This window comes from Rhamphochromis sp. 'chilingali', assembly GCF_963969265.1.
Source record: "Rhamphochromis sp. 'chilingali' genome assembly, chromosome: 2".
Lineage (NCBI taxonomy): Eukaryota > Metazoa > Chordata > Actinopteri > Cichliformes > Cichlidae > Rhamphochromis > Rhamphochromis sp. 'chilingali'.
In genome coordinates, this window is record NC_137930.1 from 62113461 (window position 1) to 62129802 (window position 16342).

General features: G+C 43.9%; 1 protein-coding gene across 1 annotated transcript in view; it reads left to right on the forward strand.

The window, feature by feature from the left end:
* itpr2 (inositol 1,4,5-trisphosphate receptor, type 2) overlaps positions 1-16342 on the forward strand; it is a 61994-nt gene that overhangs the window by 15390 nt on the left and 30262 nt on the right. The window contains exons 15-37 of the mRNA XM_080874091.1: positions 71-229; positions 839-1011; positions 1236-1355; positions 1590-1775; positions 1859-2110; positions 2193-2340; positions 2449-2599; positions 3453-3640; positions 3739-3862; positions 3979-4036; positions 4197-4374; positions 4649-4816; positions 5251-5337; positions 5432-5557; positions 5681-5803; positions 5962-6162; positions 6516-6767; positions 6933-7058; positions 7173-7301; positions 7538-7658; positions 8273-8454; positions 8722-8864; positions 9387-9495. Of these exons, the coding sequence (XP_080730217.1) occupies positions 71-229; positions 839-1011; positions 1236-1355; positions 1590-1775; positions 1859-2110; positions 2193-2340; positions 2449-2599; positions 3453-3640; positions 3739-3862; positions 3979-4036; positions 4197-4374; positions 4649-4816; positions 5251-5337; positions 5432-5557; positions 5681-5803; positions 5962-6162; positions 6516-6767; positions 6933-7058; positions 7173-7301; positions 7538-7658; positions 8273-8454; positions 8722-8864; positions 9387-9495 (3504 nt within the window). The remainder of the gene's footprint in view (positions 1-70; positions 230-838; positions 1012-1235; positions 1356-1589; positions 1776-1858; positions 2111-2192; positions 2341-2448; positions 2600-3452; positions 3641-3738; positions 3863-3978; positions 4037-4196; positions 4375-4648; positions 4817-5250; positions 5338-5431; positions 5558-5680; positions 5804-5961; positions 6163-6515; positions 6768-6932; positions 7059-7172; positions 7302-7537; positions 7659-8272; positions 8455-8721; positions 8865-9386; positions 9496-16342) is intronic.

The window sequence follows — 16342 nt, forward strand, 5'->3', positions numbered from 1 at the left end:
CAGCTAAATTACAATAAAAACATTTTGTGTTCCGTTCTTTATCAGTGCATTGTGGTTTTTGCTTGTCTAGATATTTGGCATCCTGAAGGCTTCATTTACAGATAGTGGCGACGGGCCAATGCTAAGGTTGGAGGAACTGGGAGACCAGCGCTATGCTCACTACAAGTATATGTTCAGCCTGTGCTACAGGATCCTACGCCACTCCCAACAGGACTATCGCAAGAACCAGGTATGTTGTCATGCTGTATATAAGTTGCTGTTTTTGGGTTTGATCAGCTAACCAGTGCGGGGAAAATAATAAAATAATAAAATCATGTAGCAACAAAGTCTCTGGCACTTTGTTGATTTATTTTATTTTTTTTTTTTTTTCAGGCCAGGAAAGTTGTTCCCTGGCCTCCATACAAGCTGATATTGAGTTTTCATTGAGTTGTCATCAGGGTCATTAACAGTGTCAATAAGATGTGAGGTAGCTAAGGATAGAGGTGGCTTTTGACTGAAACCAGTATAGATTCTGCCAGATGGTCTGAAAAAATCTATTGGGGACCCCAACTGATGTGTTAATGGTCGCAATCGAAGTAGTAGGTCTCAAAAAAAAAAAATAATACATGGCAACATTCAGTCAACAATTGTGCTATGATGATCAAAACAGCAAAATGTATGAAAACATTCCCTTCTTTAATTTTATTGCAAATCCAGTTTTTTATTTATTATTATTTATTTTAATAAAACAAAAGTCCTTTGGTGAGTCTCACCCACACATATATATACACACACACTTTTATTTCACCACGTTCTGCATTACGAGTGCTGATAAACGCATGTTTGTTTCCTCATGCAGGAATATATAGCCAAAAAATTCACAATCATGCAGTCTCAGATCGGGTATGAGATTCTGGCTGAAGACACGATCACTGCACTGGTGCACAACAACCGCAAGCTGCTGGAAAAACACATTACAGCCAGAGAGATTGAGACCTTTGTCAACCTGCTGAGGCGCAACAGAGAACCCAGGTCAGTCAAGCAGACCTCCCAAATATTAGACAACCCCAGGGAACAATTACATGGAGGGAAAAAATGCTGGAAAAGTGTTAAATTAGTTCAAATCTTTCTTCCAGCTGCTGCTTACTTACTTGATATCTTTTATTTCTTCTATTTTTATATATACTGGTTAATCTTAAATGTAAATATATATTTGAACAAACCTCGGCATTTCATGTCTGCTCTGCTTTGCACAGATTTCTGGACTATTTGTCTGATCTTTGTGTGTCCAACAAGACGGCCATCCCCATCACACAAGAGCTTATCTGTAAATTCATGCTGAATCCTTCCAATGCAGATATCCTCATCCAGACCAAGTGAGTCACACCTGGTGATTGTTATATTTTAAAATGTCCCGAACCATTAAAAAAAAATAAAAAAATTCCAACATGTGATGCCTTTGCACAGCGTGCGAGACTGCCGTTTCCTCCAGAGCATCTACCTCTTGTGAAATGTATATTTTCAGCAGCAGCAGCTCTACGTCAGTGTGTAAAGTGAGCAGTTTTTCTAGCTACTACTTAATGTCTCACTCGCTCCTTTATCCTTCCAAGACTAATCTCAAACATAGAGTCCAGCAACCTGGAGTCCTCTCTGATACAAGAAGAGGGGGAGGAGGAGGAGGTTTGGCTCTATTGGATCGACAGCAACAAGGAGCCTCATGGCAAATCCATCCGCCACATGGCCCAGGATGCTAAGGCCAGCCACAAGTGTGATGCCGAGATCATTACCTACTACAGGTCTCTTTAACATTCAGTTCCACAAATGCGTGCACAGAAACCATTTTCCCCTTTTTCTGACAATTTCTTCTTCTACTCCACAGATACCAGTTAAACCTGTTTGCTAAAATGTGTCTGGACCGACAGTACCTAGCCATCAACCAGATCTCCAGTCAGCTATCTGTGGATCTGCTCCTGCGGTGCATGTATGACGACTGCCTGCCCTACAACCTCAGAGCCTCCTTTTGCCGCCTCATGTTGCATATGCATGTGGATCGTGACCCACAGGAGTCCGTGGTTCCTGTGCGCTATGCCCGCCTCTGGACCGAGATCCCCTCCAAGATCAACATTAATGAGTGAGCATCTACGTGTTGGGTTATATGTGTTTACAAGTACAATTTGTGAGTGACTACATGTAGATTTTAATGGCTTCAACAGGTTTGAGTATGAGTCAACTGACAGCTCAACGGAGGAAATGAAGAAGAAGTTTGCTCCAACTATGGAGTTTGTGGAAGAATATCTTAAGGATGTGCTAAACCAGGCTCATCCTTTTGAGGAAAAAGCTAAGAATGAACTCACATTGGAGGTAGGATAAACAAAACTTCAGATATAACTTTGGCATGTTTTTTTTTTTTTCATTTACTGGTTTTATTGGGTTGTTTTAATGATGGATCATGTTTGATTTCTCTTTCAGGTGGTGAACCTGGCTCGAAATCTGGTTTACTTTGGTTTTTATAGCTTTAGTGAGTTGCTGCGCCTCACGCGCACTCTGCTGTCCATCTTGGATTTTGTCCAGTACCCGGCCAGCCCCTTGAACAAGCTCAGCAAAGGCCCAGAGGCTGGCGGTTAGTGCAGTTATGTGTTTAAATTACTGTATGTGTGTCTTTGAATTTTTTTTTTAATCTAAATTTAAAAAATGCAGAGAACAGAGGAAATGACAGATCTGCTCATGCAATGCAGATAGAATTTAAACAAAAATTAAAACTTTTAAGATTGGTGAACAGACTGGTAGATACAAATGGTGTTGAGGTTTAATGACATGAAAACACTAACTATATATTAACTTTTCTTCAGCTGGAGAAACATCTGGGTCATCTACGATGCTGTGAAAAAGTTTTTGCCCCTTTCCTTTTTTCATAGGTTTTCAGAATATCTGTCACCCCTTATATTTTAAACAACTTGTAAAATCACGCAAAGATAACCAGTTTAAATAGAAAATGCAGTTTTTAAATTATGATTTTAATTAACTGAGGGGAGAAAAAGATATCCAAACCCACCTGCCCTGTGTGAAAAAGCAATTGCCACCTAAGCCTAATAACTGGTTTTGCCACTCTTTGCAACAAGAGCTGCAATCAAGTGTTTGCGATACCTGCCAAAAAAAAAAAGGGGTTTATCACAGTTAATTCATGATTCATGATTTGTCATTAATGTGACTATATGTGAAAAAGTAATTCATTTATTATTCATTACTTTTTCACATGGGGCAGGTAGGTTTGGATAGCTTAAAGTTTTATGATGTGAAATGTGACAAATATGCTGAAAACACTAAGAAATCAAGAAGAGGCAAATACTTTTTCATAGCTGTGTAGCATTTTGTTTCTCTTGACTTTCCTAGCTTTTAATGAACGTAATCTAACTTCAATTGACTTGACACACACAAACACATAATGAGACATGTATAAATCTTATTTTCTTTAGGCAACAATGTCCTGCGAACGATCCACGGTGTTGGTGAAATGATGACTCAGATGGTGATGAGTCGAGGTGTGCCACACATCCTCCCTGACTCTCCTCCTTCTCTACGCTATGGGAAGGTGCTCTTCCTGCCTGAAAATGAGGATTTGATGGTGATGGACACAAAACTAAAGATCATCGAGATCCTGCAAGTCAGTGGCACTTCTATATGTTCTGCTTACCATCACTGCTGCATTTTCTTTTTCCAGTGCTTGACACTTTTTTTGTGAACTTTGTTTTTTTCTGACAGTTCATCTTGAGTGTGAGGTTGGATTACAGGATCACATACTTACTGTCGATCTACAAGAAAGCGTTTGGGGACAGGGCCTTAACTGACAGCTCGATGTCTTTGGCCGATGTGCCTCCAATAACACGTGAGACTTTCCTCTCTTACCGTGCAAATGCAGAAAAGTTATTTATTACATTATCCTGTGTTAATTACTGCAGTCTGCTCACGTCACTTTTTCTTTCATTTTATTTTTGTCTTCAGCTTGTGAACCTGACATAGATGAGATTGTACAAAAAGCAGAGAGCATGTTTGTAGAAAGGTAGGTGAACATGTGCCTATTTATTGACTCCGCATGATTTGTTAGGGCATTTATGCCTTTATTAGATTGACAGTAGAGACAGACAGGAAATGTATGCCAGTGTTTTTTAATATGCTTTCAAACATTCAGATAAAGCAAATTAAAATTTAAATATGCACAGCTCTGACTTCAGCTCTGAGTGGAGCGCGGTGGAGCTGGACGGTGAGGATGGCCGGACATTTTTGAGGGTTCTGATCTATCTCATCATGCAAGATTACCCCCCACTGGTATCTGGGTCTCTGCAGCTCCTCTTTAAACACTTCAGTCAGAGATCTGAGGTGCTGGAGGCCTTCAAACAGGTAACAACAAAGCAGTTGCACTTTCTGAGTTAAGCGATTATTTTTTTCAGTACTGGTTGATGTAATCAGTTTGGAGGAGGAGTGTTCTCTAAAGAGCCAACAGCTCTAAAATGCATCACTAAGAGATTCCTCAGATGAAAAAAAAACTGCCTCAGAGCCAGTTTGACTCCAAAGTGGTACACAGAGACTTATTAGAAGATAGAAATTTCTTTTGGTTATACATATTTTAGGAATATCCCTGACTGACTCTTCATTGTGCGCGTGTGTGTCTTAGGTGCAGCTGCTCGTGTCAGAGCAGGATGTAGAGAACTACAAGCAGATCAAGTCGGATCTGGACCAGCTGCGTCTGACCGTTGAGAAGTCAGAGCTGTGGGTGGAGAAGAGTGTAGTCTACACCGGTGAAGAACTTGCTGCCAAGATGGCCAAAGAGCCAAACACTGAGGTGCTGTGCTTGTATTTAAAAGTAAAGCATCTAGAAGCAACATCTAAAAGTAACGTTTTAGAATTGGATATGACATTTTCAGCTCTCTCAGAAATTACTGTTTGTGTTAAATGGGCCATCAGTAATTCTTCTGCACTGTAAATGGTTTCGATGATTGTTGTTTTTTCTTCACAGCTAATGAAAAAGTCCAACTGTTCTGTTAGCTTAATTAGTAAAAAATGTCTGACTTCACAGGGAACTGCATTTAGGCACTTGTGTGTGACAAATTTTTATTTTTACTGTTATTTTTAGAGCATCTCCGTGAGTGCTGGAAGTCTTTGAACACACTTTAATAACTCACTGAGATGGGATAAGATTGTTTCATATTAAAAACAGACCTGTTTTAAAGTGGACATTGAGCACAACTGTTTTCACATGTCTCATGTCTCTCTCAGGAGGCTGTTCTGAGCCCAGTGCAGGATGGGGAAAGTAAACCTCAGATTGACGGTAACAAGGCAAACAACTATAAAATAGTAAAAGAGGTGCGCTGCACATCCTTATCTCAAGTGTGTTCCTGTAAAATGTCTGTTGGGCTCTTGTGCATCTGAGAAAAAAATTTGTGGGTCTCATCTATAGATCCTGCTGCGGCTCAGTAAGCTGTGTTACGGCAACAAGAAGAGTCGCGTGCAGCAGCAGAGGCTGCTGAAGAACATGGGAGCTCATACAGTGGTGCTGGACCTGCTGCAGATCCCTTATGAGAAGGTAAGCCGTGTACACAACAGCCAGTTCAATGATTTTCTGCTTCACTCTGTGTGCAACATAGTTACTGGATGTCTTCCTGATTCTCTAATCATCTTTTATTTCCCCGGTGCCATGTTCTCACAGAGTGATGACAAGATGAATGACATCATGACCCTGGCACATACATTTCTCCAAAACTTTTGCAAAGGAAACCATCAGAATCAAGTTCTCCTACATAAACAGCTGAACCTCTTCCTCACTCCAGGGGTGTGTAGACATGACTATGCTCCACTTTTTCTCATGCTGGCATACCTTTGGGTGTCCTCTTTCTAGTAGTGCGACAGCCGTATGGTTTCTTTTGATGAATGATTCAGTGTGCCGTTTAAGTGAACGTTATCATCTTCACAACTTTTGCTTTTCTCCAGCTGCTGGAAGCTGAGACGATGCGCCACATCTTTATGAACAACTACCAGCTGTGCAATGAGATCAGTGAGCGGGTGGTCCATCATTTTGTCCACTGCATCGAAACGCACGGAAGACATGTTCAGTACCTCAAGTTTTTGCAAACCATTGTGAAGGCTGATACAAAATATGTAAAGAAATGTCAGGACAAAGTCATGACAGAGGTTTGTTTTTATTGTTTGTTTTTTGTGTGAAAAATGGGAAAAAATAATCTTATGAACAGGAAACACTCATGTGGAAGTTCTCCAAATCAGTTATCATGTATTTTTCTTAATAACTGCAGCCACTCATCTAACTGGTTATTTAAATTTAACATGTGACAGATTGTTATTACTAATCATAACATTTCATGTTTGGTTTTCACTGAACTTGAGAAGATGAGAATACTTGCGCACTACACAAAGAATCAATTATAAATTGAAAGGCTTTTTTTGATGCTTACTTTTAAATGAATGCCGGTGTGCGAGACTCTTCCTTAAACCTTTCTTCTTCTTGGGTTCTCTGTTTGCGTTTCCAGCTGGTGAACGCTGGTGAGGACGTGCTGGTGTTCTACAACGACCGCTCGTCTTTCCAGGTGTTGTTGCAAATGATGGGCTCTGAGCGGGAGCGGGCCGATGAGTATGGAGCTCTGGCGTATCATAACACACTCGTGGAGCTGCTGGCTGCCTGTACCGAGGGAAAGAACGTCTACACTGAGCTGAAATGCAATTCCCTGCTGCCGCTGGATGACATTGTTAAAGTTGTCACTGATGTGAATTGCATACCAGAGGTAGTGACCAGATAGTTTTACGACACAATAAGAATACACATTGAGGTGTAGGGTAAAGATAAATAATATCGCCATCCTTCTGTAAAGACATTTTTGGTTATGTTTCAGTGCTGTGTGCCTTCAAAAACTAATTGGACATTGCTTTTTCTAATTTCTCGCCCTAAGGTCAAAACTGCTTATGTGAACTTTGTGAATCACTGCTATGTGGACACAGAGGTCGAAATGAAGGAGATCTACACCTCCTCCCATATCTGGAAGCTCTTTGATAATTTCCTGGTGGACATGGCCAGTGTAAGTCAGGTTCATTCACCTCTTTTTCTTTCCTTATGAGCCTGTGTATGTGTCAAGACTATTGCATAAGAAATGATAATAGACATATTCCTCTTCATGATTTTTGTAATTTAGGTGTGCAACACTACAACGGAGCGTAGCCATGCAGATCTAGCCCTGGAGAAGTATGTGACGGAGACGGTGATGGCCATTGTCAAGGGTTTCTTCAGCTCTCAGTTCTCTGTTAATCACTCTAACCTACAGGTATCTCTTCACCCCTGACAAGCATGCAAATGTCATGGATTTGGATAACTTTATGGTGAACATATTTAATAAAGATTGAGTTATTTTTTTTTTTTAGCAGTAATGCAGTAATGACCTCAGAGACATTCAATTTTCAAGTCATGCCATCTGATTGTTCCTCTGTATTTCTCTGTGGTTATGCCTTTTTAAGTTAAAGCATCCTGCTAGTTCTTCTTCTTCTTTTATTTAACATGTAGACAAACCAGTCTATCTTCATCAAGCTCCTCCAGTCAGCCTTCCGGATTTACAACTGCACATGGCTCAGCTCAGCTCAGAAGGCTAATATTGAGAGTTGTATCAAAACACTGTCCGATGTGGGTGAGTGATGCAACTTTGCTCTTCAGCCTCGATAGGAGATGGTTTCATTACTTCACATTCACTGTATATTTAAAAAGTTTTAATCCATATCTTACAGTGCATATGCTGATCTGAATTTTTACCAATATTTATTGCTGTAATGTTGCTTTTCAATTGTCCTTTATTTTACTTATTATATGACATAATCGTGTGCAGCACAGTTCCATTGTCCTTTGCTGGATCAGCCAAAGTTAGGCTTTGGTTGCATTTGAGGTTGAAACATATTTGAAAAAGAGATCTTTCACAACACCTCCACGCAGTCCTATAAAAACTAAGTACACCCTGTGACTCAGTAGCTTGAGGAACCGCTTTTAGCAGCTATACCTTGAAGTAACTAGTTTCTGTATGACTTTAACAATCTCTGACATCATTGTGGAAGAATTTTGCCCCGTTTTTTTTTTTTTTTTTTTTTTTACAGTGTTGCTTCACTCCATTGACGTTTGCAAGCAGTACTTGGTGTGTGCTTAGTTTTCCATAGGGCTGCATAGAGTCCTGTGAAAGCCTCCCTTTTCGCATGACTGTAAAGTTAAGCTCACAATGACATCTCCTACATGTTCTACGTGTTCTTCCTTCAGCTAAGGCACGGTCCATAGCCATCCCTGTTGATCTGGACAGCCAGGTCAACACTTTGTCTCTCAAGTTCCATAGTAATATGGTGCAGCGGGCAGCTAAAGATTGGAGGATCTCTGCACGTACACGACCTCGCAAGGAGCCACTGGGTGGGCCTGACTATAAGAACATCATAGAGAAGCTGCAGGTGAACCTTTATTCTAACACTGGGAGTCTATGATAATGTGCAACATGCTCAAGAAGGAATATTAGGCAAATGAACATTTTGATCTAACGACTGTGCTAAGCTGTTAGAATTTATCCTCTGGGTATATAGAAAGTTTCAATAGTCACAGTAGTGGCCTGACAAACTGACATTGCCATCCCTTGAAATTACGTAATGTATGAACATGCATGCTCATCAGCACTACAGTCTCTGCTGCAGCATTTTTAATGCATCTGTTGTGTTGTGCAGGGGGTTGTGTCCCATCTGGAGGAGCAGTTCAGTCCAAAGGTTCAGGCAGAGTTTTCTGTGCTGGTGGATGTTCTGCACAGCCCAGAACTGCTGTTTCCAGAGCCTGCTCGTTTACGCTGTGAGGGTGGAGCTTTTATGTCCAAGTAAGCAGCTCTCTATAAACTGTCCTTAGAACAAAGACAGCCTGCAGGCCACATTTTAAAGTGTTTGTCTGACCATTGGGAAAACTAGCAGCATGACTAAGTTAGTATTTGGAGTTATTTGCAGTTTTTGACAATGTTTTTTTCACCTTTTTATCAGCTGTGTAGATGCTGGAAAAGTCAAAAAAGAATAAACTTGCAAAACACACTTTAAATGATAAATGAACATCATTGCATAGAGCCACATTCAGCTTTAAATGAAGTGAATGAGAGCATGGTAGCAAAAAAGTCAGTATTTGTGGCAGTGGCCTGCATGAATTGACAAATACATTTTGTAAAAAATACTCAGACACATCATCAAACCTCTGAGGGTGCTCTCACTATTTCTTCTCTATGACACCCTCTGGGAACAGAGAGAGGGAGATTTCACCTGCGGTGATCATTAAAGCGTGGCCTTGTTTTGTGAGCAAGCGAGTGCATTAACCAGAAACCAAAATGACGCAGCAACTCTTATCGCTCTTCCAGACTAATCAAACACACCAAGAAGCTGATGGACAAAGAGGATAAATTGTGTCTGAAGATCCTGAAGACGCTCAGAGAGATGCTGGAAAAGAAGGAAAGCTTTGAGCAATCTGTGAGTACATGACACTTTAGGTGACTTTAACAAGTTCACCAAGTGAATGGTTTTAGGATGTCACATTCACCTTTGCATACAAGTTACATTACGTGAGTGAGAACATCCAAAAGTTTGCTTTGGATTTATCCTCAACTTCATGTGTTGGCAATGCTGTGCTCCTATAGCAGTGCAGCGTAGTGCTTGTTTTCTCTCAGGTCTGTCAGCCCAGAGCCCAGACTCCCCTTCATCAGTATGCTGTGGGCCTTTCTGTGTTACATAAGGCAGGGAGGCACTTGAGGACACACTCACACTGAGAGGGAGAAAAGGAAGGAGGAAGTAAAGGAAGGAGGAGGTGGTGGTGGGGGAACGCACTGAACAAACAAATCAATACTGCAGCGAGTTGGGGGTACAGGAGCCCCTGTCCTGCTGCACCTCCCTCTCAGCCAGAGGCCCGGGAAGTGAATGACTAGAGTTGGTAGGATGACACGCAAATTTGTGTAGAGGAGACTCAAAGAGGTGGCTACGTGTGCGAGAGCGCGCATGTTTGTTCACATTGACAGGGGTGGAAGGTGAGGGCCAAAGTACAAAAACATCAAGCCTGTAATTACTTCTTGCTCCAGCTGTGTGGCGAGAGAAGGTGCCAGTCTGAAGTTCACACAGGATGCACCGTTCCTGTAAAAGACCTTTTATCAGTTCGCACAAAAACATGACATGGCCTGTTTTAATCGTCCACTGCTTTGCTCAGTTTGCAGCTCCATTTGTCTTGTTTTAAAGAAAAGTGGTAGGAAAGCACGTTTGCATGTTTCATGCATGCATGTGATTATTATTAGTCCACTTAAGGCACAGCTTATTAAAGCAGAACAAATGTATGTTCTTTTACCTTCTATTTCAGTATAATGGTATTACTAATACTGTCAGGACTACGTTGCTCAATATAGTACACGGCAACTTGTTTGACTTCCAGCTGCTTGAGGAGTCAGAGTTTTGCTTTTCCTTTTTGTGTTTGTATTGTGTGTCAGTCAGCCAAGCTATGTGTTTTTTTTTTTGTTTTTGTTTTTTTGGAGCGCTTTTTTTATTTTTTTTATTTGAAAGGCAAATGATTCAACAGTTGTGTGGAACAAGATAAGAGGAATTCAAAGTGGAAAAACAGTCACTTTTTTTTAAAAGCGGCTTGGAGAAGCCAGACAGTGCGGTAACGATATGTGAAATGTCAGTTTGTGTAGGTGTGCATGAGTGTGCTCGAGCATGTATTTGCGGCCTCTCTTTGTCATATCCGCGTAGCCCTGAGTGTGGAGCTGCAGCCTTACTGCACGAGAGAGAGAGAAAAACGATTGATGGAAATAATGAGAGAGAGAGGGAGGCAGGCAGGCAAGCAGACAGACAAAAACAGAAGGAGAGAGACAGAGTGACAGCAAAGGCAGTAGAGGTTGGTGGCTCCCCTGGGGTGCAATGAGTGGGTGGAGGAGAGTGAGTGAAAGAGATGGAGGGAGAGTCATTGAGGGAGCGAGGGAAGCAGCCATGTGAGGAGCCATGTGAGTGAAAGAGAAAAAAAAGTGGGCAGCGGCTGCAGGGATAGGGATTGGAGAGAAGCAGAGTCTGCTCAGTCCATGAGGAGACAGGGCAGGGGGTGCGCTTACGTAACAGCCTGCAGTGGCTGAGCCAGCGTCACGTGTACCACCACGTTCTCCCTCCCTCCCTGCTTACTCTCACTCTCCTGTCCGCTTGCTGCCTCTGTCTTCCTCCTTTGCTCCCTCTACGCTTTATCTTAGTCTGTGGCAGTCTGTCTGCCCGCCTGAGTATTATAATTTTATTTTTTTTGTCTCGCTCACACCTGCTCCCACCCAGGCCCTGCTCAGGTGTTTGCCTTGATCAGAGAGGGCAAGATCTGCAGTAACTGCACAGAGATGTGTTGGCTCTGGCTGCTGCATGTCACTTGTTTTGGCTGTCAGTAAAAGGCCACTTTAAATGTTTGTGCTCTCACTTGCCCTCAGGAAGTCTGTGTTGTATTGTTCGGGGTAAAAAGTTTAGTGATTTATTTAGCTTTCTTTCCTTTTCTAAGGTGGATATCAGTCAGGACTACTTATAAAAATAAACAAATAAATAAATAGAAAACCTAATGATCTGCACTTTTCTTTCCTTTTTTTTTTTTTTTTTTTTAAATGACATCAGAAACAGCAGTATGCGACATTACGTGATGGCAGAGCTTCAGTTCATCCTTTGTCATTTTTTTTTTTTTTTTTTTTTTTTTTTTAAATAAATAGGACAGGGGGAATGAATGAGAGAAAGAGGGGGAGAGAAAGAAAGAAAACCAAAGGGGAGAAGAGACGGTGAGAAGGGGGGGGAAGAGAGAGAAAAAAAAAAAAGAACTCCTGGGTCACCTGTATGGAGAAAAAAAAAAAAAAACAAACAAAAAAAACAAACAGAGGAGACAGCAAACAACAAAGAGTAACATAATAATAGAGAAAACAAAGCACCATCACAATAAACTAGCTAGTCATAGATATCAATATTTACTAAATAATAAACGATATTGTGCAGCACGCAAGATAGACAGCGCACAGTGTGCTTTGAGGCAGCAGCCAAGAAAGCTTTAGTCCACGTCTGTGAATACCCATGTGTGCATACCTGTGTGGATCAGCATGCTTGCATTCCAAAGGTTTCTCCATGTAATGATCTGCTAGGGAGTGTGGGGGGGCCACAGCCCCGTCCTCCAGGGTGTGAAGCGGGTATGGAGGAGATCAAAACTCCAGACATCCAGAGGCCCCCAGAACACAAGAGACCATGGAAGACCAACAGAGGGGCAGCCGCGCCACTGTTCCAGTAAGAGCCGAGGAGAGTCCCAGATGAGGGCTCGCCCAGCAGCCGCGGAGCAGAAGTCAGGGGGAGTTGCAGTGACGCGCCCGTGAGCTCCGCCGGCCCCCAGCTGTGCCTGAGTGACCGAGCCCCAGGCCGAGAGGCCGGGGGCACCCCACCTCCAAAGGGGCCCGAGCGAGCCCCAGGCCCCAGGCCCCGACAAGCGGCCGCCAAGGAGTGAGCCGGTGTGTACCCGGACGCCCACCCCCAGACACAAAGAACCACCAACACACCGACACCTGAGGGAGTCCGCCACCGGCAGGGGAAGTGGTGGTGGGTGGAGATAGGCCTCCAAACCTTGGAGGGCCTGAGGTGTCCCCAGAGAGGTGGCGTCTGATACCCAACCTGACATATAGACACAGACATACAGGCACACACAGACACAAACATCCATTCCCACCCTCATGCTCTCATATGCACTCACTCCACACTCAACCAACGTGGAGACAGACATAAAGAGACGCTGTACACACAATCACACTCCCCAAGCGTACTCTACAAACCGGGTCTAGGTACCCTTGCCCCTGGAGGGGGGAATTGCACCCAGACCCAGGTGGTGTTACCCTTTTCCCTGCGGTGGGGAGAGGCAGACCACCCCGACTCCGCAGCAGCAGGGAGGCCCCACACCCCAGACCGCAGTCGGACGGCCAACTCCTCCTACTAGCCCTCCCGCTCCAGCAGGCCGCAGAGAATGGGGGTGGGAGAAGACTCCAAACCTCCCTCCACCCGCTCATTGTAGTGTTGATGCATATGTGTTCTAAGGTGCAATTAAAACCCAGGAGGGCATGGAGCTACCTGCCAAGGAGCAGCAGGTAAGCGCATAGTCTCTCCTGCTAGCCCTCAATGACTAAGTGTATTTAAAATTGAGAGGTGGGCAACGACGCCAGGGGTGAGGTATACACCCTGATGGTGATTTGGACTCCGTGATTGTGCCCACCCCCAAGATCCTATATGTATGTGTAATGAGAGTGTGAATAATGTGAATGTCTAAGTTGTGGGATAAAATTGAGGCAGAGGCAGCCAGAAGGGGACAGGGGGGGGGGGGGGGGGTAGCCTCCTCTGCACCCTGGTGACATACCCCCACTCCAAGGCCCTGCATGTGTGGGTGGTTGTGGAGGAGCGGGAAGAGGGAGGCAGCTGGAGATGGGGAGGGAAGGAAGGGAGGGGCAGGTAACCCCTCCCTGGGGCCAGCTCCCCCGCTGACCCCAGTAGGCACTCCCACCCTCCGCGACCCGCCAGGGAAGGGGGGCCCAGGCCCATCAGACCGGGGCCCAGTGCAGTAGCGCCCCCCGGCTCCACAGAGCCCTGGACAGTCCACCCAACCCCACCACAGAGAAAACTGCACCCACCCCACCATCCACACATCTTCCAGACTACATAAGACGGTAAACGCCCAGGCTGAGATCTTCCTCCACCTCTCCTGTATCTCCCCCTCCTGCAGAGAGTTCCTGAAGAGAAGAAAGCTCCTGCAAGATGTGACCATCCCCCCCACCAGTTGAAGAGCCCCCCAGGCGGCTCGACGCACCGGCGGCACCCTGCTCCAGGGCCGGGCCCCCATGCACCCACCCGCCCACAACCCCGGCAACACACCAACCAGGACCCAAGCCCCCGAGGCCCGGCCCGGGCCCCAGCCCAGAGACGGAGCGCCCCCAGAACCTCACGCCCATCCCGGACCCACCCAGGGGCAGCCAGGTTGCCAGGTCAGTAACCCACGTCCGTCAGCACAGACCCTCCCCTAGCCCCGCTGCACGCAGCCGCGAGGAAACAGTCACCTGAGAGCCAACAGAGCCCCCAACCGGACGTGACCGCTACCCCGGGTTGAGCTCCCCAAGGAAGATGCCTCCGGGGAACCCCCCGACGCCCTAAGCCTGTCCCTACCCCCTCACCAATCACAACAGTGAAGGCGGGACCAAACTATGACCCCCCACCCCCACTAGGTGATGGAGCTGATAAAAGGGGCCCAGAGCAATTGATCTAATGTGGTGGCAGAGGCTGTGTCAAGACTAATGTAATCTAATAGATAATTTCTATATTGGTTAGAATTAAGATTATTTTTATTTTTCCAGTTCATGAGGACTGTTTTCTTGGCTATGCATAGGGCAGTGAAGATCATATGGGCTATATTCTTTTCTGAAGTGACATTATCTAAGCTGCCCAGTAGACACACTAAGGGGGAAGTTGGGATGTTACATTTCAGACACTTTTCTTTCCTTTAATGAAGTGAAGCAATTCTCCAAAACTGCTGAGCACTGTAGATTTTAATGGCACACATTTGATGCCAGCCAGTATTTACAACGCAAGGAAACGCTCATGTGTTTTTTAATAGTTTTTTTTCGCCAACAATGGGAGCCTGTATTTAAGATATTTTTTAAATTGATATAGACGTATGCATAAGTATGTAAACAAGTGACATAGGAATAAAAAACCAGCTAATTATATAATCTAAACCACTCTCACGTGGTTTCTTTTTCCTCTCTCTATCACACTCATCTGTCATTCACACGATGTCGGTCTGTCTCTCATTCTGTCTTGCTTGCCAAGTTTCACACCACCTGCCCAAGGCAAAGCAGATTTACAGATTACCACCCTCTCGATGCTAAGCGCATCACACACAAACGCACACGTAGATGCAAGGACTCAGACTCACACACACTCCCAGGCATGCAGTGTCATGCTGGCTTGCCCTGCGTGAGCTCATACTGCAGGCCTTTCCTTGTTTGTCTGTCTGATGGGAATCATGATGGACCATGCCTTTAGGTTTTCTAGGTGGAGAGGGTCAGGCAGGCAGAGAGCTGCGTGAGCTCATGCGTACATTGTAAAGGTTGACCTTTGGCTGGACTCTGGCTGAGACAGCATGCTGAGTTGAGTCAGAAAGTTGGAGATTGCAGAGGTCTAACCAAAATAGTTTTGATTTGTGAAGTTTAACTTATCTAATACAAAAAAAGTGTTTATTTTGCTGCGTGAATTTGTGCTGAGGAGGTTCTACTCAGTTCCTCTTGCCCTTGCTTCCCTCGATCCATCAGCCAGGTGTCTGTTAGGGGAGCATTATGCTTTGGTTTCCATGGCGATGAGGGATTAGAACACGTTGTTTTGTCTAGTCTGGCCGTGACTGGGCGCTGGAGGTCTGTGTACACCATGTAGAGATGCCTCCAGAACTGGAGCACGATGCCTGCTGAACTCTTTTAGTTCCAAGCAGAGAGAGACAGAGAGAAAGTTTCACTTGTACTGCAAGAAGATATCCTTCTAGAATCTAAAACACTGAATTATACTTATTTGAACTTAGAAATAATCTTCCTGTGGGTTGAGCAAAAATATTTCAGTTGCTCCAGTTGTTCTTATAAAACCTTGAACATGGGTGGATAATTATTTTTAACCCTGTGTAGCTTTATAAAATCTGCAAGTTGAAGATGCTTGAAACTAGACCATCACGTTCATTTGTCGGACTCCTTTCTTGTTTAGTTCTGGCTGAAAAATTACTTTTAAATCACTGATTTACCTTGACACGAGCAACATAACAAATGTATTATGTGTGCAATGAGATTATTTACCTTTGAGATTTTCTAAAAAGAGATTGTCTTTATTTTTAGCATGCAGGAATTTTGAGGTTTTGAGTTACCTACGTATGGTATCTAAGTGTTTCTATGAATCTCAGTGGTTTTCAGTGTAAACAGAGTTTCACAAGTTCATAGTGTGTTGTTAGGTCACTTGTAGTCTGAGAGGCACATGACAAGAAAAGAGCCGGAATGACATGAATTTGAAATTGTGTTTGCGTTTATTGCTCATAGCTGGTGGACAACACGACACAAACCATCCAGTGATGATATAATACTCAAGACAAACAAGAGTCTGGTGAAGAACACTGTGTGTTTCAGTTAGCGTTCAGTATCTGCTTCAGTTTTTGATTCATTTCTTATGTCATGGTATCTCACATGTGCTCACACCTCTGTTAAAGCCTTTTATTACAGGGTGGACAAAAAAATGCTTTATTAACCATTTATCCTTAGAAGGATCT